The following is a 24,800-nucleotide window of genomic DNA, read 5'->3' as shown; positions in this document are numbered from 1 at the left end:
TGCTTATCTGCTCGAGGCACATGCAATAATTTACCATCTTTTTATATTTAGTGGGAGTTTTCTGGTGTTTTTTGGTTTGTTATCAGGCTTTTTTTCATTCATCTGTAGTTGACCTGATTTGGAACAATTATTCAAAGATGTTTCTCATCTGAAATTGTAAATAAGCAAGAATAAATCCTAGGTAAATCCCAAGTGAAGCATGGATCCTAATCATTCTGAACAACATTTGAAGTTATGGGATGTTTTTTCTCTCTCAGCTCCTTAAAGGAAGCAGTGCTGTTGTAGTTCTGGCTTGGGTTGGATTTAGTTTTCAGTTTAAAATGAAATGTTGGGCTGAAGTCCAGCTGCTGTTTGCATGCAGACGCACAACGAATCTGTCAAAACATAGAAGGATTTCATGTCAGCACCTTGGAAAAGACCTCCAGTCACAATCGGGGGGGTTGCTCGCCCATTTTGACAAGACTTTATAGGAGAAAGTAGAGCATTTTCTGTTTATTAAATTGAAAAAGGAGAAGCTAGAAAGAAGGATGACATCAATGAGGAACACACATTTCATTACAGTTCAGTGACATTTCTGCTGCTGCATCCCTACACATGTCACAATAAAGGATCTCAGCCTCCTGAATATACCTTATTATCTAAATGCAGCTCTGTCCATCTGGCTCTTCCTTACAGACCCAGTTTGTGGCCTCTTTGTGGGGTGAGCAAACAGCTTGGGTTTGCAGCTTCCCCCCTTATATTTAGCATCAGGCTCTGCTTTTCTGTTCCCCTGAAAGAGTGAACAGATGCTGCAGTCCATTTCAGCAGACCCATAATGACCTGTGCTCTGATTTAAGGGGCATTTGAGGTTCAGAAAGTCCGGCTGCTACTGAGAACCTCAGACCATAGACAGACAAATCCTTATGTTTAAAAAAAAAAACAACAACAAGTGCTCACTACCTACATTGTTCTTAGTTTTTCTCTATATTAGTTTGGTAGCTACCAGTAAGTATATAATACTAGTAGGATATAGTAAATCGGTTTTGTCTAAATTCTTTCACTGCTCAATATGCAGTACATGATATAGTGCGTTTGCCATTTTGTCAGGTTGTCCAATTCTGCAATTCCAAAATCCAATGCCCTAGAAATTTCCCAGAAGTCTCTGCAAAAAAGCAGTATGCATAGATGCTCACTAGATTGGTAAAAACAGTGGATTCATAATTAGTCTTTGTAAAATGTTCATATTTATTAGTTTTTTTAATTTAAAATCCAGGGTAGTCCCACACTTTTTCGTTTTTTAGTAGTTATGGGTTGGGGGGGATTTTACAAACGGCCTTAGAGGCAAATTTGTAAAAAAAAATTATAACAGCTGCCATTTATTGTAGTTTTATGTTTCACCTTTTAAAATAAGCTAGTTTTTAAATAATCATGCGATAAATAAAACAAACACTTGACAGTGTTGGAAAGAAAAATTGCCAAGGTTTAGTCTTTTTTCTCTTAATGTTTTGAGCAGAAAGAGCATCAAGCATGAACGCCGGGGAGGGAGGGAAGGGGAGTGGCTGAGAGGATAGAGGAAGAGGAAGAGGCAGCCTCTCAGCAGCAGCAGCAGCAGCAGGTTTATGGAAGCAGCAGCCGGAGGAGGAGGAAGAAGTAAAAGAGGACGGGGAACCAGAGCGTGCGGCTGCAGTGAGGGGGGACGCCGACACCACAGAGGTATGACCGCTGCTGCTCGCTGCTGTCCACATCCCTTTGTTTTCAGCGAGAATGTGAGGCATCAGCTGGGAGGGCTTTCCCTTTCTTCCTCCCTATGCCAGCTGACAGTAGAGGCTGGGGGGGGGGGGGGGGGGGGTTGGGGGGTGGCACTGCAGAGTGATGCAGAGAGATGGAGAAAAGCGAGAGGGAGGGAGGCATGGAGGGGTGGGATTAGGATCCACAGACACGGGAAAGCAGGGATAGAAAGCGGAGTGGAAACAGGAAAAGAGCCAACAACTGCCTCTGCTTTTCTCTGCAGATGTGAGTGGGTGGACAAAGGGGTTAAGGTGGGGTCCACAGACCAAGTCCCAGTTGAGGAGTGTTCCCGCTATCAGCATCAGTGGTTCCCCTCCATGTAGGAGAGGGTTTAAGTTTGTGTGGCCACACCCTCTGCGAGATCAGATTAGATGATGGGGGGCTTTTGTGGCTGCCGTGCACACGTGTGCGTTTGTGTGCGAAAGCCATGTTGGACTCTGGCCAAACACGCTCGCCGCTGCTTCCCATTACTGTCAGGACAGTGGATTAGCTGCTCGGGAGCATGTTGATTTTCCAGGCAGCAGGCAGACGAGCCAAGACGCTCGATCACGAGCGGACAAAGACGTACTCTGGTGTTGGTGTGACACATGCTCCACTGTGCGTGTCCACATGTGCTCTTCACACACCCACTGTTGGACTGAGGCCAGAGACCCCCCCCCCCCCCCCCCCCCGTCATGAGAGGACATTGTTCTGTATCTGCAGCCTCACACCAGCTCAGCAAACTGACATCTTTAAGAAATGTGAAGTGATGACTAAATTCACACACAGCACAGCACAAACCCCAAGAGGCCCTTTTGTGCTCCGACGTCCTCAGAGAAATGGCAGAAAACATCAAACAGTCATCCGACATCCCAGCATCCTTCATGATGGTTTCTGCCGCTCTCCTGTAATGACATTGAATGTCGTCAGCTACAACGTGAAAAGGGAAGTAAATAGAGAGATGATGCGAAATAAATATGGTTTGCATGAAGGCAGATAAGTGTTTTTTTGGTTTTAAATGTAAAACACTTTTCCAAACTGCCCCCCTCCTCCAAAAAGAAAAGAAAAGATTAAAAAAATGACTTGACATCAAACCATAGATGCCATTTTGCACATATCTGGGCAATCTCAATTATTAGGCAAATAAAAGCAGTTATTCCAACCTGTGGGGAAACATGTACCTCTGATTGGTAACCCCATAAGTACATCTATTTTTTCATTCATTCATTCATCTTCTTGACCGTTTTTCCCTTTCGGGGTCACGGGGTTGCCGGAGCCTATCCCGGCCACTTGGGCGTAGGCAAGGGATGCCCTGGACTGGTCGCCAGTCTGTCGCAGGGTAGAATATCCTCAATCACACATCCATTCACTCTCACAGTCACACCTATGGACAATTTAGAGTTGCCAATCAACCTATGAAGTGGCCGGGAATGAAAAAAAAAAAATGAATGAATGAATGAATTTAGGTAATGAATTTACGAGAATGAAGTCGTGAAATGAACAGAAAATAGTCTTAATTTTAGGAGAAAATTATAAGTAAAAAAAAAGTCAGTATAGTACCATAACAAAGCTATATTTTTAGAAGAACTTACGAGATTAAAGCCTTAACATTTATAAAGAAATAGTCTGTCTAGTAAGAAAATTTGTATAAAAAAATCAATATTATGTTATATGAAGGGCGTAGAGTCCATTGTCCTGCATTCAGCACTGGTTTCATAAATAAGGAAATACTACATCTTTTGGTGAGTTGATGTTGTTTTATTATAGGTATAGAGATATCCTAAAGAACTTGCAGAACACTGGGCCACTTCAGAAGAAGATTTTAGACCCACAAGGAGGGGCTTTCCGGCGGGTGAGTCAGTGTAGTTGCAGAGCTCCAAAGGCATCGTAGCACATAGATTCCTATGATAAAAAAACCAGAAATGGCTACAATGATTGATTTAGTCAGCATGTAATGTGGGTGGAGGCTTACACAACCTACTTCATTTTAGAAAACGCATGGCTTTTCCTTTCTAAGTTATAATTTTTGGGTCATAATTTTTTCTAGTTTATTCTCATAAAATCTGGATTTTTTTTCTTAAAAATTTGCTTCTCTATTCTATTAATATTATGACTTTTTTCTCATAAATTTCCAACTTTATTTTCATAAATGTAGTAATTTTTTGTTTCTATGGTGGGCCTTATACTCTGTCTTAGTCATAAACCAAAAAGGAATCTTTTTTTTTTACATGAATAAATGTTTCTGCACTGGTGTTTACTATATTGCGCAATTATGAACACCCTGAAGCCTTTTGACAGACATATTTCTATCTAAAACCAAACTTTTGATGAAGCTGTTTTTGTGACAAATCTGCTTTTAAATCAGGAAGTGTTTTACCTGACCAGGAGTCTGCTGAAAAATCCTGTTACTTATCAGCAGAGACCAAGTCTGCAAGTAGGCGGAGCTTCATGCAAACCTGTCCCTGTAGACAAGTGACATGACAAGAATTGATCGACAACATGTCTTAGCATTTGGATTCCTTGAAATAAAATTATGTCTCAGGTTAAAAAAGCCTGAAAACATAATAAACAAATGACTTGGAGCTTCTTCAGGACTAAATCTCTCTATATAAAAATAAACCAAAACATTTTGGGCCTTCAGCTTTTTGGGCTTCAGGCTGAAACTGGTCATCAGTTCAAGCTTCTATTTCTGAAATATGGATGTCATCACTAATCTGTGTATTGTAGTAAAATGTGTTGTAAAGGAGGATGATGTATGGTTAAGAATGTTATGTGATCAGCTGATTACGTAAAATGATCTTCAGCTTAGCTCTAAACTAGATCTGATGCAAAAATGTCATTTTAAGCAGGACAAAAAGCAAAAACGTCATGTCGAAATCTATTCCTGGATCAGTGACGTCTGGGGATCTGATGTTTGGAGCCATGTTGATGAGCCATGTTGATGTCAGATTGGAGCAAGTCGGGTGTTTTATAATAATAAGAAAAAAAAAGCCTTTTTGCTCATTGAAAACCTGGATGGACTGAGAAAAAAAAATCCAACATTTCTGTAAATGTAAAATAATACAAATACAAATAAAGAGTATCATTTATATAGAAATGACTAACTTAAACCTCAAAGGGTGAGAGGTTCAGGGGGGAAAAAAGTGCACCGATTAGTTCAAAACCTGATGTGAATTTCAGCTTTTCAGCTCAAACTCAGCAGGATGACGGTCAGCTCCCAATAGAGAAACAATCAGCATTTTCCACGCTGGAAGAAAACATTTCCATCTCCCATTCTGGACCAGAACATGTTTGATGCTAACACCTCTCAAAGCTTTATGTTGCATAAAAAGAGCTTTTAGCTCACTGGGAGTTTATCCAGGCTAAAGCCGGAGATGTGATCTTTACCAGAAGTCCCATTGAACTCTGCATGGAAGTTTTTCACATCCATCGAGAGCTGAGGTGCAGGGACTGATGTGATCGACTCTTGAACTATTTCAACATCCCTTTGTAAAAAAATCTGAGACAAAAGACAAATGATGGTCTAAGAATTCCAATTTGATCCGGAAGATCAGTTTAAAACTTTGGCAGCTTTTTTATCCTTTTTAGGTCAGAACTAAGTGTTATTAATGTAAAAAATGCAATTATCTTTCATGGCTGTATTTAAAAAAAAACTAAAAAAAACATTAATGTTTCCTTTAGTTTTCTCAAACATCTGAATATTAAAGTCCACAAGTTAAATGAAGCACTTCTAACTGAACAGATAAATCAAATACAGTGAACCTCTGATGTTTCTGTTCTTCTGGGCTGAATGTCTTTTTATCCTGGCTGAATGCAGATGATGTGATGTCAGAGGCATTGTGATGATTGACCTTTTTTTTTTTTTTTTTACCAGAGATGTTTAAAAAAACAGAAAAAAGAAAAGATAAAGGTTGTCCAAATTCCTTCCCTACTCACTATGTAGTGCGTTTGCCATTTAATAATGCCGTCCGAATCTACATTTCCAAAATCCAGTGCCCTAGAAATTTCCCAGAAGTGTCTGTGAAAATCCAGTGTGCATCGATTGGCAAATATAGACCACAATACATTGTGTCTAAACAATTTTTGCCAAAAAAATGTATTTAAATGTATTTTTTAATAAACCACATTTTCATCTTCTGATGAAATGATCATCACAAAACGCTCATATTAAGTAGATTTTCACTTTGTGAAATCGAGGATGTCATATTCGCCGTTTGAAAAAAAAAAAAAGAAGTAGCTATCATGGTTTCCCAATTGCTTTTAATATCCAGGGCACTAGATAGTCCTGCACCATATAGTTTTTACTAGTTAGGCCTAAGGGCGGGAATTCAAACATATCCGATGAATGTGTTGGTGTTCTCAGGCAGACATGCTCGCTCCTCTAAATGTGCTGATCGCACTGATTTCATTCTTAATGGTACAACAGAGCTCTCTTTATGTTGCTGTAACATCCTCCATGTTCAATATTTAGTAGCCCATCTTCCTCTTCCAGCACGATTTGTATCCTGACGGTTTACCAACAACACAGGAGAGCAGAATGCTCAGAAAAGTGGGAGAAAAAGGAATATCAGAGCGTGATTTAATGGCAGACGGAATGTGAGGTGTTTGGTTGAAAACAGTTTGGTGTTTTTGTTTCCCAAAAGTTTGCCTTAGCTTCCCCGTTGAGGGTTGAGCTGAATTTCTTTGTCCTCATTTGGGAACCTCGGCACACTGCTGATGTTTTAAGGTTAGGGACCCTATAAATACACACACCTTAAGCTGCTTTCTGCTCTCAGCCTCTGCAGAGGAAACGCTCTTCCAGGAGCTTTCAGCTGCCATGGGTTAACACAAATGAAGAATGGAAAGCAGTCACATCAAATGTAGCCGATTTCCAACAGAATTATTTGGGAGCTGGGCTAAATGTCAAGCAGTGTGAACACCTTGTGGCTCTGCAGAACTGTTTCATGCTCAGAAATCTAAAAATGACCACAATTACCTATGCTTTTTTTAAGGGTTCTTCTTGTAGGTCTGACAAAGACTTTAATGTGGAAATCTACAAAACCATAACCCCTTGACGCCTAAATTTATTTCCAGCAATGAAAATGAAAATTCACTTATATTTTTGCTTTAAATTAGACGCTAAATTAAAGGAATTTTTGAGCAGTAACGGTGTTAAGGTAGTTTTAGTGGTGTTAAGGTATCAAAAATCCAATTTGATGTAATAAGTCTTCAATCATGTTTTAAGTTTGACTGTTCGTGTCCAAGTCCAAGGAACGCCATCATATGGCGTTTTCATCACTCCAACTCAATTGAAATTGTAAAGAAGGAACCAATGTGGTTTCCTGAAAACCCAAGTTACAGAGCAGCGGGTGGAAGTTCAAACACACCTGCTGATCAATAACTGATCAGGCAGATCCATCTGGTTGGACCGTGGGAACAGAAATCGATTCATCGTCACCCCCCCCAGAATCTTTTTTCAAATGTAGCTAAACTGTTCAGTTCTTTACGCATTTCTTTATGAGATCAGAGTTTTTCTTGCCAGGGTCATTTTCCAGTATTTTCCCAGATGAAATGTCTGGTTTACAAAATTAAGAAAATAAATTATCCGAGTACGAAAAACTTTCCTGAACTGTTTGGGGGGCTTGTGCAAGAAGTGAGTGACTGGTTGTTGTGTATTTGTGTGCTGTGTTATCATAACAAACAAGGTCCTAAAAGGTTTTTATGGCTTTATTAGTAATATTAATTTATTTAAGATTGATTTGAAAGTTCTTTGAATGGTTCACAAATGTTTTTATTGTCTAGGTGACTTGCTTTTAGAGTTTGAAGCCGCGAATCCTGAGATCCTCCTTAGTTGTTCCTAAGGTGAGGTCCAAAACCCTCGGTGAGGCCTCGTTCCACCATAGTGGCCCTCGGACAACCAGCCGGAGAGCCTCAGGGAGCCCGTAGGCTTTGAGAAGAGGCCGACCCCCCTTTTTAATCTGGCTTCTGCATGATTTTTCCTATTGGTTCATTTTTATCTTATTCTTGTTGATCTTATTTTTTACTTTTACTTGAGTTATTGAGGTTTTTGTTGAATAAGGTTTGGAGTAAAGAGTCATATGTGGAATAGTCAGGAGAGTGACAGAGTTATTGATCTGTAGAGGCTGCCATAATGCCGCTGATGTCTGCTTTGGCTTACCGGATTGCTGATTTGATCTGAAAATGGACACATTGTTTGCTAAAAAAAAAAGGGGAAGGTTCTGTCAGGGGAGTTGATTTAAAACCTTCATGCTGTTCCAGGATCTTCGTTAAAATGTTGAGCTGATCAAAGCGTTGCCACTTCATTTGCTAATTACTGTTGATATATTTCGCTCTCAGGGGGTCATTGAAGGCATGGCAGATAAACGGCAGAGAGGGAACATGCTGTACACTAAACATGACGCATCCTTTCTGTAGCTTCCACCTCCTCTGTCCCATCGGCAGTGTTTCCATCAGGAGCTGACACAGCGGCTGCTTGATGCAGCTCTGCATCTGCTGCTGTCACACACCAACACAGAGCTCTGAGGGCTCGCTGAGAGGCTGTGATTAATAGTAGCAGCAGCAGCGACTGTTTATCTGTAAGCACACCTCGCATCCACACTCACAGACGAGAAACTGCAGCAGGATTTATTGCATTTAGTCTCTAAGGACATGATGTATGGCGGTAATTACCCGACCAGAGTCTCTGCTACGCTTTCCGTTTCCTCTCATTCAGTTTGCCTGAGAAAAAAATCTCTCTCCTCTGATAATGAAGGATGTGCACAAAGGTTAACGATGAGTCGTCTCCTCGCAGATTTCCCCCTCCTCACCTCGCTGACCAATGAAAGAGGCCATGCCGGTGCTCACAGCAGGAGCAGGTAAGGCAGACGCTCCACCCACACGCCCAGCCTCTCTGCATCTGTTCACGGCCCTTTCTCCTGCAGGGCTCCATGAAACTCTGGCCCTGCTGACCTCCCAGCTGCGGCCCGATGCCAACCACAAGGAGGACATGGTCTTCCTGAAAGACGTCTTCAGTGAGAGGAGTCTGGGTTTCCTCATGAAGGTGAGCGACTCCTGCTAAACTCATGCTGATCGGCTAAACCATGTCATTACTGTTTCCCTACGATGTAGTGTTACTGATGAAGAGTCAGATGCCCGTCACACCACTGGCCTGTCCTTCTTAGAGTTCAGATTCTTTTATTTGTTTTAAATCTCGCCCCGCCTTACTTCCTTGTGCTGTGTTCACACCGAATTTGGGATCTGGCAACCACGTCCAATGAAATGTCTTTTTAACGTTTTGGGCTTCTGCGCTCAAAACTCTTGGGTTCACGCGTCGCTGTGCAAGTTTTTAAATCTTTTTTGGGGCTTAAGTAGCCCAAAACAGATTTAAGGTGCAGCCATTAAACATACGTTAAATGTTGAATTAGTTGAACTTTGACCAATCAGGGTAGGGTCTTTTTTAATTCACGGAAGTGCCAACTGTTCAAAAATTGATCATGGAGGAGAAATTAATAATTGCGGTTTGTGCCCGACCGGAGTTCTATAACACAAAGTCTTTAAGATATTGGAATAGAGCTGTGGAAGAAAAAGCCTGGAGCCAAATTCACAAGATTTACACCCCTTTGACATTTGGCACGAAACCTCTTCCAACTGCAGGTACATGTGCTAATATCGCTTAGTGACCTGCTAAAAGCTCATTCAAGAACCCGTGTTCTTAACGCTAACGTGTTCTCACAACACATGTCCGATGTATGTAGTATCAGACTCCAGCCTGTCGTCTCAGGTCAGCTGATCAGCTTCTCCCTGAGGAGCTGAGAGGAAGTGCAGGAGAGAAGGAGTCTTTTCTATCTGGGCTCTGAATCTTTGCCTCCAAACATTCGACAAGCGTCTGCTCGGTGCACTTTTAAAACTCGCCGAGCAACGGACTTTTATTTTTAAGCAATTGATCCAACATGAGACTTTACTCTGCTTCTGCTTTTTCTTTAGGTCTGGGTATCACCAACAGTTTCCAGAATTGATTTGATTTGATTCTTTCAATCCACTCGATTCGATTCCATTTTGAATTTACATGTTCACATTTACACATGTAGACATATTAGTATAGAAATACAATAATATTCTAAATATGTTTTGAAGATATTCATAATAATCTGATACAGTTCACATACTGTACAATGTACTAGTGAAACAATAAACCAGTGAGATGAATACCATACAGTGGTTCAAAAGGAGAAGCTCCAACAATAATGTTCAGATCTTTATGGCCTTTCCCGGAGGGCGTTTCAGTTTGGCCACTAGGTGGCGCTCGCGCGACAGCATTACCATTTATTCCAGAGGATTTGTGCAGAAAATGGTGCTTTAGACTAAAAATAGTTACTTAAAAAAAGTTTCCTTTAAAGAGTTTGGACAATTCCTGCCTGTGAGCACATAAAGTTGTTAATTTGTCAACAACGTTTGTGCAGGTCGAACGAGCGTTAGCATTAGTTGTCCTATGGAAAATGTCATTATGCGTTAGCCTCAAGCTAGCTGACTTTGGCTTTTGCTGCTGTTATGCTTTAGGTCACCAGAAAAGGAGAGGCATAAAAGATCCATCTCTGCTTTCATGGATCGATTATTAATTTATTAAGTTCGGATCCATTCAGATCGATTTTATCAGACCAGCCCTAGTTTTCTAATGTGTTTATGTTTTCATCCACTTACTTATTAAAGATCATCATTTGGTCAATTTCAAGCTTAATTTTCAATATGTTATCCATCATAAGGAAAAAAGCCCCAAAAACAAGTTAAAAACCCCAGAAGCACATTGAAGTGGCTCTATGTAAGCTCGTAATAAACTTGGTTTGACTTTTAGTTTGTTTTAACCCTTGTGCTATCTTAGATGACCCCACCCTTACTTTGACATGTTCTTCCTACCATGACAAAGGTGGATAAAGGTGGAAAGATTTCATGTAATCCATGGACACCAGTGAAGATCACAAATCATTGAAGAAAAAAGGTTCAGCGCACTGTCTAGTGGGTCTAGATGACCCAACTCCCAATGGTAAAGTGCTTAGGATAGCACAAGGGTTAAAGCGCTTTATAAATAAAGGTATTATTATTAATCTTATAAAGACTGTCGGCTAAGACCTAAAGCAACCCCAGATCATGATAACACCACATGGAATAGAGGATCATGGGAAGTTTGGATTTCACTGTGACTCTTCAGTTTTCACCTTATGGCAAACAGGACGCCCATGAGGATGACTGACAGTAGAAATGTCTCCAAGAATGAATGAAAGACGTTGGTGTTTGTTTTCTAAATGCTCTATTTGTCAACATTTGTGTCACTTTTTTTCTTCTGCTGAGACAGCGGTTCTTGTCTTTACTTTGCTACATTTGTACTACTTTTCCCGCTACCGTCTCTCCTGTTTGCTCCAGATTCACGAGAAGCTGCGACAGTACGAGAGGCAGAGCCCTACACCTGTGCTCCACAGCGCCTCCTGTCTGGCTGAGGATGTAAGTTCAGCACTCAGACAGCACCTAAAGGGGAAATTATTTCTCAAAGTTGCTGAGTCATCCTGAAGCTCCTCTAGTCAGAGTCCACATCCTGCTGCTCTCTCACTAGTTCTCAGGAAAGTGCTGAGCTCAGCAGCTTCTCACGTCGGTTACTGAAGCTGCAGTCTTCATTATGTCTGCACACATGCATCTCTGTGCTGTGACCTACAGGTGGCAGAGGAGCTGCAGAGTGGACCCATGAGCACCGATGAGAAGGAGCTTCTGCATCTCCTGACGTCTCCACATCTGAAGGTAAACCGAGTTTGGTTTCCCTGTTTCATGTTCTTCTCAGCTGCTGAGCATCAACACGTCTGTTTTCTGTCTTCAGGCCGTCCTCTCTGTGCATGACACCGTGGCGCAGAAGAACTTCGACCCCGTTCTACCGCCGCTGCCCGATGACTTTGAAGACGAGCTGGAAGAGGAGTCTGTGAAGATCGTCAGACTGGTGAAGAACAAGGAGCCTCTGGTGAGCAGAGGGAGAAGAGTGGACTTGGAAACACAGGAAACCACAGGAGAAGGAAGACCCCAAAAGTTCTGTCAGTAACCTAGTGTGTCTGTGCCCCAGGGAGCCACCATAAGGCGGGATGAGGCGTCTGGGGCGGTCATCGTGGCTCGCATAATGAGAGGAGGTGCAGCTGACCGAAGCGGTGAGAGACTCTTCATCTTTTCCTCTCTGTCCAAAACTAAAACTAAACTGCAACCTGATCTCATAGCAGGCTGCATGTTTTCTGGTGGGGTTCAGAGTTCAGCTGCAGGCATTCTGTACATTTTCTCCCAGCCCAAAGGAAAAGGCGCCACAAGCTGGATTTAGAAAATAGTTTTGAACTCCAATCATCAGTGATGCTTTAGCATGACTCATGCTGCAAAACTGCTCCAGCTCCGAGTCACTCAGCGGGCTTCCATGGGATCTAAAATGTGGTTAAGCGTATGCAGCAGTGTGAGCAAAGCTGTGCAGCGCAGTCAGTAATCTGATCTACATCGATCCATGTCATCTCTGCTGCTTAGTGCTTCAGTTTGTCTGGGTGAAATCAGGTTGCTTTCTTCTGTAAATCTTCTTTAACCATTTTAAAACGGCGTGCTGTGTAGAGTGGCGCTGTCAGCTTTAAGCTTAAAACTCAGGCAGGATCTCTGCAGTCCCACCTTAACATTTTGATGATGATGATGACTGAATCCCACCCCCCCAGGGCTCAGAGCTTCTATGTTGGTGCAGCTTCACTGTGGATCTGTGCAGGAGCAGGCAACGGTCTGCACTTCCCTTCAGTGAAAGAGTCCTGTTCTTCAAATTTAGCTACAGAGTTTCATCTTTTTGAAGCTGCCGTCTTTCTGCTCTTCAGTTACACTCAGTGATTTCCTGCTCATTTCTTCACTTTTGTCCCGGCTGACATTACAAACGTCTTTTTTTCCTGTCAAGCAAAAGATTTGTTGAACAGGATAGTTGTAAAAGTTGAAGAAAAGGAACCCAGCATAACCCGGGCGTTGTGGTTGCAGGAGTGTCAGTCAGAGCAAATAACATTTTAGCATGAAACTGTAGGGAAGCTATGATCTATGGGGTCTCAGCAAAGGGGTGACCGGTGTGTTTGTCCATATTCATTAAAATCCTCTGTGAATCTTTGCCTCATTGGTGTTGTTATCGTTCAGGTTTCCTGATGCAAGTCTGCTGTGAGCGTCTCTGCTGGATCGATCAGCCTTCTCACAGCTTTTAGTTTCCATGTTGTGGCTACGGCTGAACTGATCCTGTCTTAGGGTTAAACCGGAAACATCCTCTCTGTTCCTCCCAGGTTTGGTTCATGTAGGAGATGAACTCAGGGAAGTCAACGGGGTCTCTGTGATCCACAAAAGACCTGAAGAGATCAGCCAGCTGCTGGTGTGTAAATGTTGGATTGATTTTCACTCAAGTTTCACTTGGATCTCACAGTAGATATGACATTTAAAGAACCACCCTGATAGTCTTTTGATTGATTTTTAAATTGTTCCCAGTAATTATGATTATGCTATTTTTTTCTTTCTCGAATAAGTCCTTTTTTTTTGGTCTGCTCCTGATTCACCACAATTTGAATAAAGAAATACCCAGAAATGCAATTGTAAGCTTAATTGCTGTATTTATGTCCTCCATCATCAGGAAAAGGCCCCAAGAACATATTAAAACACCATTTACACCTGAGTGGGTCTTTAAATACTTTACTGTAACCCCTGTGCTATCCTATGACCCCCACCCTTACTTTGACGTGTTCTTCCTACCATGACAAAGGTGGATAAAGGTGGAAAGATTTCATGTAATCCATGGACACCAGTGAAGATCACAAATCATTGAAGAAAAAAGGTTCAGAGCACTGTCTAGTGGGTCTAGATGACCCAACTCCCAATGTTAAAGTGCTTAGGATAGCACAAGGGTTAAAATATCTAGCAAATACTACTTTTACAAATTAAAAAAGTAGTCTTGTAAAAGTGACTTTTTTATTACTAAAAAGCCTGAGTGCCTCCCTTTCAACTGAGGATCATTCATACAAATGCATGTATGCGCCCAGCGACCATTTCTTCATGATGACGTAAATCCTCCTCTTGGTTCAGTCCCAGTCTCAGGGCTCCATCACTCTGAAGATCATTCCAGCCATTAAGGAGGAGGACAAACTGAAGGAGAGCAAGGTGAGAAGAAGCAGCAGGTCATCAGCAAAGCTGCAGCTGAGCAGACTTTCATGCAGAATGGTCATCTTTCTCCTCAGGTTTACATGCGAGCTTTGTTCGACTACATCCCCCTGGAGGACAAGGCCACGCCCTGCCAGGAGGCGGGACTTCCCTTTAAACGAGGGGACATCCTGCAGATCGTGACACAGGATGACCCCACGTGGTGGCAGGCAAAGCGAGTGGGAGACAGCAACCTGCGGGCCGGACTCATCCCCTCCAAACAGTTCCAGGAGAGGTGAGCGTGCTCGCCGCTCCGTTCACCCAAACGCTGCAGAATTGTGTTAGTCAGTCATCTGAAATCTTCCAAATCCACATGGGTGTGTTCCAGCCTGAGGTCAGCTGTGATTAGATGGAAGCAGAAAGTGAACAGACATATGTTGAATGTGGAAATGTCGTAATCCATCAGCAGGCTGAAGGGTTCACTGCCAAACTCTGCAGGATTAACTGGCCTGCTTCTACTTTGGTTCTTTTCAGGTAAAAAAAACACAAACAGTTTCTGCTGCAGCTAATGTTCCCGTTCGACTTGTAAAGAAACAGCAACTGCTGCCTTGTGATTCTGTCCTCAGTCGACCTTTTGCAAACAGATTTCTCTGGCTTTTCTGTTATTGATGAAGACTTCTCTTCCGGTGCATTCACTGTCCTGTCCCCCCTGATGATTCCTCTCCTGTCTTTGACTCTTTGTTGTGCTGCACATTGATCCAGGCGACTGGCTTACAGGATGAAAATGGGGACACTGCCGAATCCAAAATCCCCTAAAAAGCCTCCCTGTAAGTTTCTGCTCCACGGGATTTCACTTCAGCTTCTGCATCTTTCTGCACTTTCCTTCTCGACCTGCAGCACTCATCACAGATGTGCTCCCATGCATGAGCCCCGCCGTCGAACCTCGCCATGCAGACATGCTTTTAAAGAAGGAAGAGGCTCAGAGACGGAGAGGATTCACATTTATGGGTTTACTTCATTTCACGTTGACTCCATCTGGTCCGCAGAACCAAACAGCTGTCGCTCAACTGCACTTTTCAAGAGAAACATCCGAGTGGATAAAGAGCGTCGTGGCTCTTCATGCAGCGTAAGCTGCAGGCGATCCGATTAGTCCGGAGCTGCAGGCAGACAAGAGCTTAGCGGGATGCCAGTGAGCTTCATGACATCACGCAGGAGTAAAGCTGCAGGGACTCTCCAGCCCTGCCCCACGCTCCTCTGTTTTAAGGAGCACATAAAAGTGGGTCCCCCTCCTCGTCTCTGATGTCTCTTCAGTCCCTTTGCTTTTATTTAGGAGCCATAAACCTCATTCTCCTCCGTTATCTGTGATGGAACTGCCCTCTGCCCCTGTAATAATGTTCCTCTTTGATCTTCTCTGCTGCTGTCAGCGGAACAAGGATGTGACAAAGGTGAGTTCAGAAGCATGACACCCGCCATGAAGAAACAGTGGAGTTTTTATGGGCTGTTCAGCCGGGATGACAGTGGAAAGGTTGCATGAGTGGCGTGCATCTGGGTCTTCTGCTGCTGGTGTGTCAGTCCACTCCTTGGTGTGTGCGTTCATACATGTGTGCTAGCACAACAAAGTCCTGGGAGACTTTAGCTCATTTTAAAGTCCATCATGGTTCCTTTTTTCAGTTTTGGGTTTGTTCTCACCTGGCTCGGTTGTTGTCTTTCACCTGATCTCCTAGCTCGTTGATAGATTGAGAACTATTGCAGAAGTTCTGATCCTCCGCTGTGGGTCACAGCTGGCAGATGCATCTCCTCCTTCATTCAGTGGTTCTTCCCTCCTTCATTATCTCCAGGCTGCCTCCCACCTCCCACCTCCCTCTCCCTGTCCTCTAACTCTTCCAGGTGTCTTACCCCTGTCTCCCCTGCTTGCCTCCCTACAGAGGACTGTGACTGTGAGGGCTATTTCAATGGACAGTACATAGGTGAGAACGTGCACGTGTTTCTCCACTTCCTGCTCTTTGCCTGCTACAGCCTGGCCTTTGGGGGGAATCTATCCGTTTTCATTCTACAGTGGTCCCTCGCTGTATCGCAGTTCATCTTTTGTGCTCTTGCTGTTTTGCTTATTTTTTTGGCACAATTTTGCATGATTTCTTTTTAAGAGTTCACTGTCTTCTGTGTCCTGATTTTTCAGACAGGCGCGTCAAGAAAAAACAAAACAGTCAAACAGTTTAACCCTTGTGCTATCCTAGGGACTTTAACATTGGGAGTTGGGTCATCTAGACCCACTAGACAGTGCGCTGAACCTTTGTTCTTCAATGATTTGTGATCTTCACTGGTGTCCATGGATTACATGAAATCTTTCCACCGTTGTCCACCTTTGTCATGGTAGGGAGAACACGTCAATGTAAGGGTGGGGTCATAGGATAGCATATGGGTTAAGCTCAGTACTTATCACTCCGTGAGGCTCCTGACTACAGTACCCACAATGCTCCACCTCTGCTGTTTTGTAGTTTGTTGACAGATTTTCATCAATCAAATCAATTGGAGATCAGTAAAGACAACCATGACTCACTCATATTCTAAGACATTCAAGAGGCAGATTTCATGCTGTGGAAAAGACTGTACTGCATTTGCTGATTTGAGATGATCCTATTTTGGAACAGTGTCTTTTGTTTTGAAAGAAAGTTATGTGAACCTTTGTCAAACGTTATAAACCATTTGATTTTCTCTTCATGTCTATTTATACCAAAAGTCAAAAGTCAATTTATGTACACAATAATAGTAACAATATAGCAGTCTTATTTTTCTAAAAAGTAAGACTTTGTGGCTTTTACTGGGCTGTAGTCAGTAAGAAACGGACCTGAAAAGCTCTGTAGGGTTGCAGACTCCTGCTGTAGATCATAGTCAATCCTGAATGCAATGCCTTATACTCACCAAATTTACATAAATCTTCAATTGTGAGCAGTTCTTTGTGTTCTGTCTATATAACTGAACTTATTTTTCTATGAAGGTTTGAACTTTAAAAGCTGAAATGTGAGGAAATTGTGAAAATGTTGAAGTTTGTCTGAGAAAAGTGGATAAAGTGTTTACAGCCTTTAACCCTTGTGCTATCTTAGATGACCCCACCATTGACATGTTCTCCCTACCATGACAAAGGTGGATAAAGGTGGAAAGATTTCATGTAATCCATAACCAGTGAAGATCACAAATCATTGAAGAAAAAAGGATGAGAGCACTGTCTAGTGGGTCTAGATGACCCAACTCCCAATGTTAAAGTGCCTAGGATAGCACAAGGGTTAAACATCCATAGCTATGTTCTACACTCGTGGCTTATTTCTGTCTATCTGGTGATCTGGCGATAAACGAGGGACAACACTGTGCTGCATGTGGAACATCCACGGTCAGGATGACAAAGACACACCTGCATGTTCATCTGTAACCCTTGTGCTATCCTAGGCACTTTAACATTGGGAGTTGGGTCATCTAGACCCACCAGACAGTGCACTGAACCTTTTTTCTTCAATGATTTGTGATCTTCACTGGTGTCCATGGATTACATCAGGGGTGGGCAATTCCAGGCCTCGAGGGCCGGTGTGTCTGCATGATTTCCAGATAGTCTTGCCCTACTCATGGCTGATTACCTGGTTCAGGTGTGTCCAGCCAATTAGAACATGCCAGAGCAGGGTATGCTGGAAAACATGCAGGAATGCGGCCCTCAGTGCCCACCTCTGGATTACATGAAATCTTTCCACCGTTATCCACCTTTGTCATGGTAGGGAGAACACGTCAATGTAAGGGTGGGGTCATAGGATAGCACAAGGGTTAAAACGGCTTCGCACGAGTGAATCTTAATTCTTCTTGACTTATCTTCTGAAGCTCAGACAGAAAATGTAACCAAAAGGAACTATTTCTTGGACCCACCTGCCCCATTTGCCCCCCACCCTGCAGCTCAGATGGAGCTGAAAGCCTGACTGCAGCTTCTGTTGTGTTTGCTTTCTTGCTAACCTGCTTGAAGCTGCTCCCCCCAACTCCCCTCAGTGTTTTGCCCTTTCTAAATCCCCCCCCCTGTGCTTTAATTACCCACCCCTGCTGCTGTGGTCAGTGCGCTGCTCCCCTCCTGCCCTAAATCACGCCCCCACCCTACCCCACGAGGGCCCTGCTGCGTTGGAGGCATTGCACACTCAACCAGGCACGTTTAGCTGCTCGTTCACCTTGTGTGGAGGTGTGAGGCTGGGTTGTGTGATGCTCTAACGCCAGTTGTAGTCTCTCCTAAGTGTAAAGCAGTGGCGCCCTCCTGTGGCCAGGTGTTTTCCTGGGAGTTTTATTCAGGTACAGTGGCCGGCTCACTCCTGCAGGTACACGCCACTGACAGCGGGGGATCCACACGGGCCTGACGGCGGCAGAGCCTGCGGTCCGTTCACGCGGCGTCTGCCGGGGTCAGGCTGTGCTGCGAGTCCTTCCTCAGAGAAAGGCAGCATCCTCTGAACATGTCAGAGGAATTTGTGTCTGTGGAAAATGTTTACTCTGGAAAAAAAATGTGACATCCGCACATTTTCGGGCTTTAGTTAAACTGCATGTGGTTTCAGTGGCAGCATGTTCTCTAGCAGCCTCAGAGTTACTATGAAGTATTTGAAATGTGTGACTAAAAGATTTCAGTCCATGAGACTTCCTCAGTGCATGACAGTCAGTGAGTTCAACCACATCATAGCAGCTGTGCACACGTTCCTCCTGGTTCTTTACTTTGAAATAACGTCCCATCCCTTTCCCCCTTTTTTGTCATAGCTGGTTTACGGAGGAGCTTCCGGCTGAGCCGGAAGGACCGGCAGGGCTCCTCTGCAGATGGCTTGGATTCTGGAGAACCCAACTTCCTGACCTATGAGGAGGTGACCCGTTACCAGCAGAGACCCAATGAGAGGCCTCGTCTGGTGGTTCTGATTGGTATGCCTGATATCTGGTGGTCAATGTGTGTCTTACAGTGAGCTGGTGTTTTATTTGTATTTTCTGTATTTCCCAAGGTTCTCTTGGAGCACGGATAAATGAACTTAAACAGAGAGTGATTGCTGAAAACCCACATCGTTATGCAGTAGCTGTTCCACGTAAGTACTCAACATGAAGTATCCAGTCATCTTGACCTGTTTTGTCCCTTTCAGGGTCACGGACTGGTGACCTGTCCCGGTCACCAGTCTGACAAAAACAAACATGCAACCTGTTTTTTCTCTCAAAAGATACAACTCGACCCAAGAAACCCCACGAGAAGGATGGAGTCGAGTACCACTTTGTCACAAAACAGCAGTTTGATGCAGATGTTTTGAGCAACAAGTATGTTAATCATTGTACGTAAACCTTTGTGTTAATGTGTTTTTTTTTTTATTCAAAAGCTGTTGTTCTTGCTCCACAGGTACATAGAGCACGGCGAGTACAAAGAAAACCAGTATGGCACCAGTATTGAAGCTATCCGCTGTGTCCAGGCCAAGAACAAGATGTGCATCGTTGATGTGCAGCCTGAGGTAAAAGTGGTCCGTCTGCACACATTCCAAAAGTTCTGCCTTCATGTCTTGAATGTACACGTTTCTCCAGGCTGTGAAGAGGCTGCGGACAACCGAGTTTAAACCGTATGTTATATTCGTCAAACCTCGCATTCCTGAAAGCAGACGGCGCCGCAGCGCAGCCACCTCGCCAGCAGGGGGAGATCATGGCCGCATTACAGTGAGTCTGTTTGGCACCAGTTCACATTATTTGAACCACTTATACTCTAGGCTTCTGTTACCAGTATTTAATATGGAATTGGTGGGGGAAAAATAAATAATCTACATATCTTAAACAAGTATTATTAAATCAGTTATAAAACAAAATGAACCTGACCCATGGTAATCAACAGTCGGTGGGTAACAGCTAGACCTAATGTCAAGTCATTCAGAACATTCCAGCTACAGAACTACTTTTTTAGGTTTCCATTATAATTAACTCTGCATTCTTTCAACAACTGTATTATGGAGAGACACACATTTAGTAAATTGTGTACTTGCAAACATGCACACTCAAATATCAAAAACGTATGATACCAAATACAATTTATATGCAGGCACAACTTGAAATTAAAGCAGTTTAAAACCACAAAACAGTTTCTACGCATACAAATCTTTAAATACTTTGCACCACAGACTAAACCACAGTTGTGGGAATTTTGTCATGTCTCCAGGTTTACATGAGGCGTTTAAATGCTACTAAAATGTTGGGTCATCAGTGTTTTCTGATTAACCACTTTGAACGTATATTGTGAATAATATCTAGCAAAACGTTTCCTCAAACTGGGGGATATCCGGTTCTGGGGGATATCCGGTTCTGGGGGATATCCGGTTCCGGGTTACACAGCAGGACGCATGGCGTGCCTCTCTGCGAATACAACTATCTTCAAATTACTTAAAAGGTTGATTTTCCCCAAAAAAGAGAGCTGACCATGCCCCCGAAGAAACCCCAGGAATACGAAGACCTCAAAAAGACTCTTGACATTATTCAAGAAACGCTGAGAAGTTTTATGGAACAAGTGTCGGCTAAGCTAACGCCACTTTGGGAAATGATGGAAGAGTTCCGAAGATTTCAGGCTCAAAACGAGCAGCGAGAAAACCGGGTCGAGATTCTGGAGAAAAGACTGGACAATGTGGAACAGCAAGTAAGGATGAATGTCATTCTCACTGGAGTACCAATCAAGCCTCGAGCGAAACTGACAGCAAGAGCAAGCACTGCTAATGCTAGCAGTGCTTATACGGAGATCGGTGCAGAGTTTTTGGAGCAGCAAATACATTCATTTCTCACATCTAAAGGGATTTCCCTGGATCTCAATACCATCGAGACCTGCCACCTGCTCCCCAGGAGAAAGGAGATGGATAAACCAGCGATCCTCATCAGGTTGGTGAATCACAAACACAAGCTAGCTTTGATGACCCAAAGGAAACAACTGAAAGGTTCGGCTGCTTATCTGAACGACCATCTGACCAGAAGGAATGCTGAAATCTCAAAACATGCACGGCTTTTCAGGAAGCGTAAGCAGATTGAGAACACTTGGGTTAAAGGCTGCAGGATTTACGTCAAACCACTCGGTCCAGAGGACCGGTCCAAGGTTCTGGTTGTAAACACCAGGAAGGACTTTGAGAAGTGTTTGATCACGGTCGTCTGAAACAACATGGAGTAATAAACCAAAGAGCCAAATAATTTCAAGAAATATGACACGTGGATTCATCACTTTCTCTGTATGTCTGACGTAACCTGAATAACAGCAGAGCTCTGACCTGCAGACAACTTGACCTCAACTTTCACCGTCGCTGATATCAGCTGAAGAAGGATATGGACCTGAATCTAATGTCTGCAGTCATAACATCGAAGAGAACTATTAACTGTTTAAACCCAGAAGAACGGCTGTTATCAGTAAAAGAAGAAATACCAACCTTGGACAATGGACAGTTATGGACCCTTTTTAGTTTTCCTCTACAGCATTACTTTATTATAAAAAAAAGAAAATAAAAATACAAAAAGAAATATTAAAAAAAGTAAAACAAATGATTAATCACTGATTGAAAATTGTTAAATTGATTGACTTTTAATGATATTACTTCACTTTCTCCAAAAATTGATAAATTGATTCAAAAATCTTTCCTAATGTAGCATAATGTTGCACATGTTTTTAACTTTTGCTACTTGATGAAATTTTGCTATGAAAATTCCTGAAACAGTGTTGTGTCTACTTTACTGATATAGTATTATGTTTTATTCATATGAATGGCTTTTATAAGTAATATAATCTGCATATATTCCAGATGACTGATCTGCATTTGCCATGTTGATTTCTAAAATAGTTATTTTTGACGTTATACTTAAGTAATTCATCTTTGTCATGTGCTTTATCGATATCTTATGATTTTTAATTCTGTCTGATGAAAACTGGGAACCGGATATTGATAAATCATGTAATAAAATGGTTATAGTATAACGGGGTGGGATTATATAAGTTCGCTTCCTTCCACTCCCTTTCAAGCAATATTTATTAATATGTCTAATTATCCTAAGTTTGATTAGTTACTGTATGAATGTATAACTGATGATTATATTGCTGTTGTGTATTATTTCTACTTAATTGCTTGAAATAAACCATTTCAAAAAAAAAAAAAAATCAAATCAAATCAAACTACCCCAAAATTAAGTTTTTCAGAACTCATTGCTCCCCTTTGACAAAACCAAAAGGGTGCGATGAGTTCTGAAACATTTAATTTTGAGAAAGTTGAAAAAATGTGTTTTTGCTAGATATTATACACAATATACATTCAAAGATAACAAAACACTGATGCCCCAGCATTCTAGCAGCATTTAAACGCCTTATGTACGCACATGAAGACGTGGAGGATCTCACAACTGCTTGTAACTATGTGGTTTTGTCCCCTGGCTGGTGGGAATGGGGACGGGATCAAACCGCTAAACATTGGCCAACCTGCTCAACCACCTGAGCTATCAAGTACTTTGATATTTGAGTTTGCAAGTACACACACACGTTCACGTCTCTCCATACTAAAATGGCTTAGTGGTAAAGATACTAAGCCATACATACAACACCAACAGTTTTTCTTTTCTTCACATCTGGTCCAATAATTTGTGGAAAGGTGTTAAACCAGCATTTCCTCTTGAGAAAAAAAAGTCAGCCATCTATTTTGATACTGTGGTTACAGTTGATTCCTACAATGCTTAGAGTAAATGCCGTGGTTGGATCTAACTTACAAAACACAACTTTAGGAACGGCTTCTGTGCATAAACTATGATCTTATGAAGTATAAATCATGCAAACCTGTTTGTTCTTCATTGTGCTTTGCAACAGGATGACGACCTCCAGGAGATGCGTCAGTCCGCCATTCAGATTGATCAGCAGTATGGACACCTGGTGGACCGGGTCTTAATTAAAGAAGACTCGGCCAGTGCCTGTGCAGAACTGCAGGCTATTCTGGAAAGGTTGGAGCGAGAGACGTTCTGGGTGCCTCTCAGCTGGGTCCAGACTTAAACCCACAACCTGTTTACCAGTCCTCTCCCATGAAGAGATGATTCAAGACTCTGAAAAGGAGACAGTCGGAGAATACCTCAGTTTTCAGCAGCTTGGCTGCTGAAAGTCTTAGTTTCTGATTCCACAGATGGATGAAAGTTTGTTTTATGGTTCCTTCGTCTTTCTAAATCTCTTGAGGCCCACTCTTCTGAAGAAATAAACTTTCAATTTGAAAAAGCAGATTTTGCTTGTTGCTACAGTTAAATGAACCCAAATTAAGGTTTTATAGAAAACTCTTCAACCAAACTACATATCACTGCTACTTTTTTCACTCCTCACTGTAGCTAAAGGAGACAGGATCTCAGTTGGGTCCATCATGACTCCTGTTCGAGTCTTTAGTAGCATGATTAAATTAAGATTTGCAGGTTTTTTTTCTTTTACTCTACAGCTCATGCATCCAGTAGTATACCAGAATTTCACAAATGAATCAAATGCATGACCAGGTCTCACGTGTAAATACTGTACATTTTAGTCTGCGTGCCAATGAATGATGTCGTAGCACTTCAATGCAACTTGTTTACCCTGGATCCCTGAGAAACCACATCAGTTTGAGTGTAGAACATGTTATGGACACATGGAGTTTCTGGCTGAATGGGTTGTATCTCTTTTGCTTGTAGGAATGGATTTTGTAAAGTTTTCTGGCACAACTAAGGATTTTTACTCTGACAGACGTGACCTCTTACTCATTTTTAATCAACCTCTCAGCAGTTCAGAAGAACAATTGTAGCAATTCTAAGCGTTTCTTTAGCATGACACCATTATGTTGAATCTTTTTAGACACAAAAACTAAACACCACTATTCTGTAAACACAACCAGAATGTTTGTAACCTAACATGTACACAGTGCCATAATAAAGCAAACTGAATTCAACATGTACTTCCTGATTTAGCCTCAACTTTGGCTCAAGTACTTGAACGTCAGAATGTTAAAAACGTAGCCTCTGCAGCTATCACAAAAAAAAAAAAGCAGAAACATTGCCAGGAACCCCTGGCTTCGGTCCCAAGGAGCATTTCACACACATCTCTTTTCTGTCAGCGGTGCTTCCAGCCCATCAGAGATTTCAGAGTGACGAGTTAAAGGAAAAGGAGTTACTTCTTCATCCTGGCAGCTCAAACTGGCCGTTTAAGACTATCCCTTGGGAGATTGATGAAGTCTTTCTGTCTGTCTGTCTGTCTATCAATCAATTAATTAATCAATCAATCAATCTATCTTGTATTTTGTTGAGGTGGAAACTTGAATACAAATACATGTAAACAAATAAAATGAAATAAAAAAGTTACAGTGTTCTCTTACACTGAGATAGAAAACAGGAACATTTGTGAAAATCTGTAGCTATTAAGTAAAATAAGAATTTCACAGTCAACAATATATTATGTAAATAAAGAAAAGTTCTTTCTAAGGATTTACCTTTTATCAACCATGAAGCTATCCCACATGTTGGCCTTTCAGAAGGCCAAAGACAAACATCCAACATCCATATTTCTAGTGATGTAGTTTAATGGCAGCTAAGAAAACTGTTTTAAACACAATAGACTCCATATTAGTGATACCTCAACTCCACACAGATTCGAGAAAAAGTCTTTTTAAAAATGCTGGTGTCTATTAAAACATGAAATTTAAAAAGATCGTATCGGGCAAACACAGTGGAATCCCTTGGATTAAAGGATGCTTTTACTTTGGTCATTACTGCAGATGTATTGTAAATGTTTCCATGGAGCTTTTCCATTTTAAGTGCTACATTCTCCTCACTAACACCACACCTGAAACATTCTTACCCCCTCTATTCCACACTACCCAATGTGTGCTCCTGTAACCTTGCGGTGTGGTGATGGACATGCTTCAATATGACATTTTCCA

General features: G+C 42.2%; 1 protein-coding gene across 3 annotated transcripts; it reads left to right on the top strand.

Annotated features, from left to right (window-relative positions):
- The first annotated feature begins 1,548 nt into the window (after positions 1 to 1,548).
- On the top strand, positions 1,549 to 23,819 carry mpp3 (membrane palmitoylated protein 3). Of its 3 annotated transcripts, XM_023957390.1 has the most exons (20): positions 1,549 to 1,692; positions 8,537 to 8,600; positions 8,667 to 8,785; positions 11,140 to 11,217; positions 11,428 to 11,508; positions 11,585 to 11,722; positions 11,822 to 11,903; positions 13,035 to 13,120; positions 13,825 to 13,899; positions 13,977 to 14,173; positions 14,641 to 14,705; positions 15,303 to 15,323; positions 15,804 to 15,845; positions 18,127 to 18,192; positions 18,646 to 18,801; positions 18,879 to 18,959; positions 19,089 to 19,182; positions 19,262 to 19,370; positions 19,441 to 19,569; positions 22,724 to 23,819. In XM_023957390.1, exons 2-20 carry the CDS (start codon positions 8,564 to 8,566, stop codon positions 22,901 to 22,903), a joined length of 1,836 nt encoding a protein of 611 aa, XP_023813158.1. In that variant the 5' UTR covers positions 1,549 to 1,692; positions 8,537 to 8,563; the 3' UTR covers positions 22,904 to 23,819. The 3 variants fall into 3 exon arrangements, with proteins under 3 accessions (XP_023813158.1, XP_023813159.1, XP_023813160.1); XM_023957391.1 differs by lacking the exon at positions 18,127 to 18,192; XM_023957392.1 differs by lacking the exons at positions 15,804 to 15,845; positions 18,127 to 18,192.
- The last annotated feature ends 981 nt before the right edge of the window (positions 23,820 to 24,800 follow it).

This window comes from Oryzias latipes, chromosome 8 (genome assembly GCF_002234675.1).
Source record: "Oryzias latipes chromosome 8, ASM223467v1".
In the NCBI taxonomy this organism is placed as follows: Eukaryota; Metazoa; Chordata; class Actinopteri; order Beloniformes; family Adrianichthyidae; genus Oryzias; species Oryzias latipes.
The sequence above is the reverse complement of the archived record's forward strand: the minus strand, read 5'-3'. Positions and strand labels throughout refer to the sequence as shown.

What these genes read in the sequence shown, in the direction of transcription:
- mpp3 (XM_023957390.1), top strand. Translation starts at nt 8,564, where the DNA reads ATGAAAGAGGCCATGCCGGTGCTCACAGCAGGAGCAG. An exon ending in TTTCAATGGACAGTACATAG is followed by an intron (nt 15,846 to 18,126) that starts GTGAGAACGTGC and finishes CGCCAGTTGTAG; the next exon opens with TCTCTCCTAAGTGTAAAGCA. An exon ending in TTCCTGGGAGTTTTATTCAG is followed by an intron (nt 18,193 to 18,645) that starts GTACAGTGGCCG and finishes TTTTTGTCATAG; the next exon opens with CTGGTTTACGGAGGAGCTTC.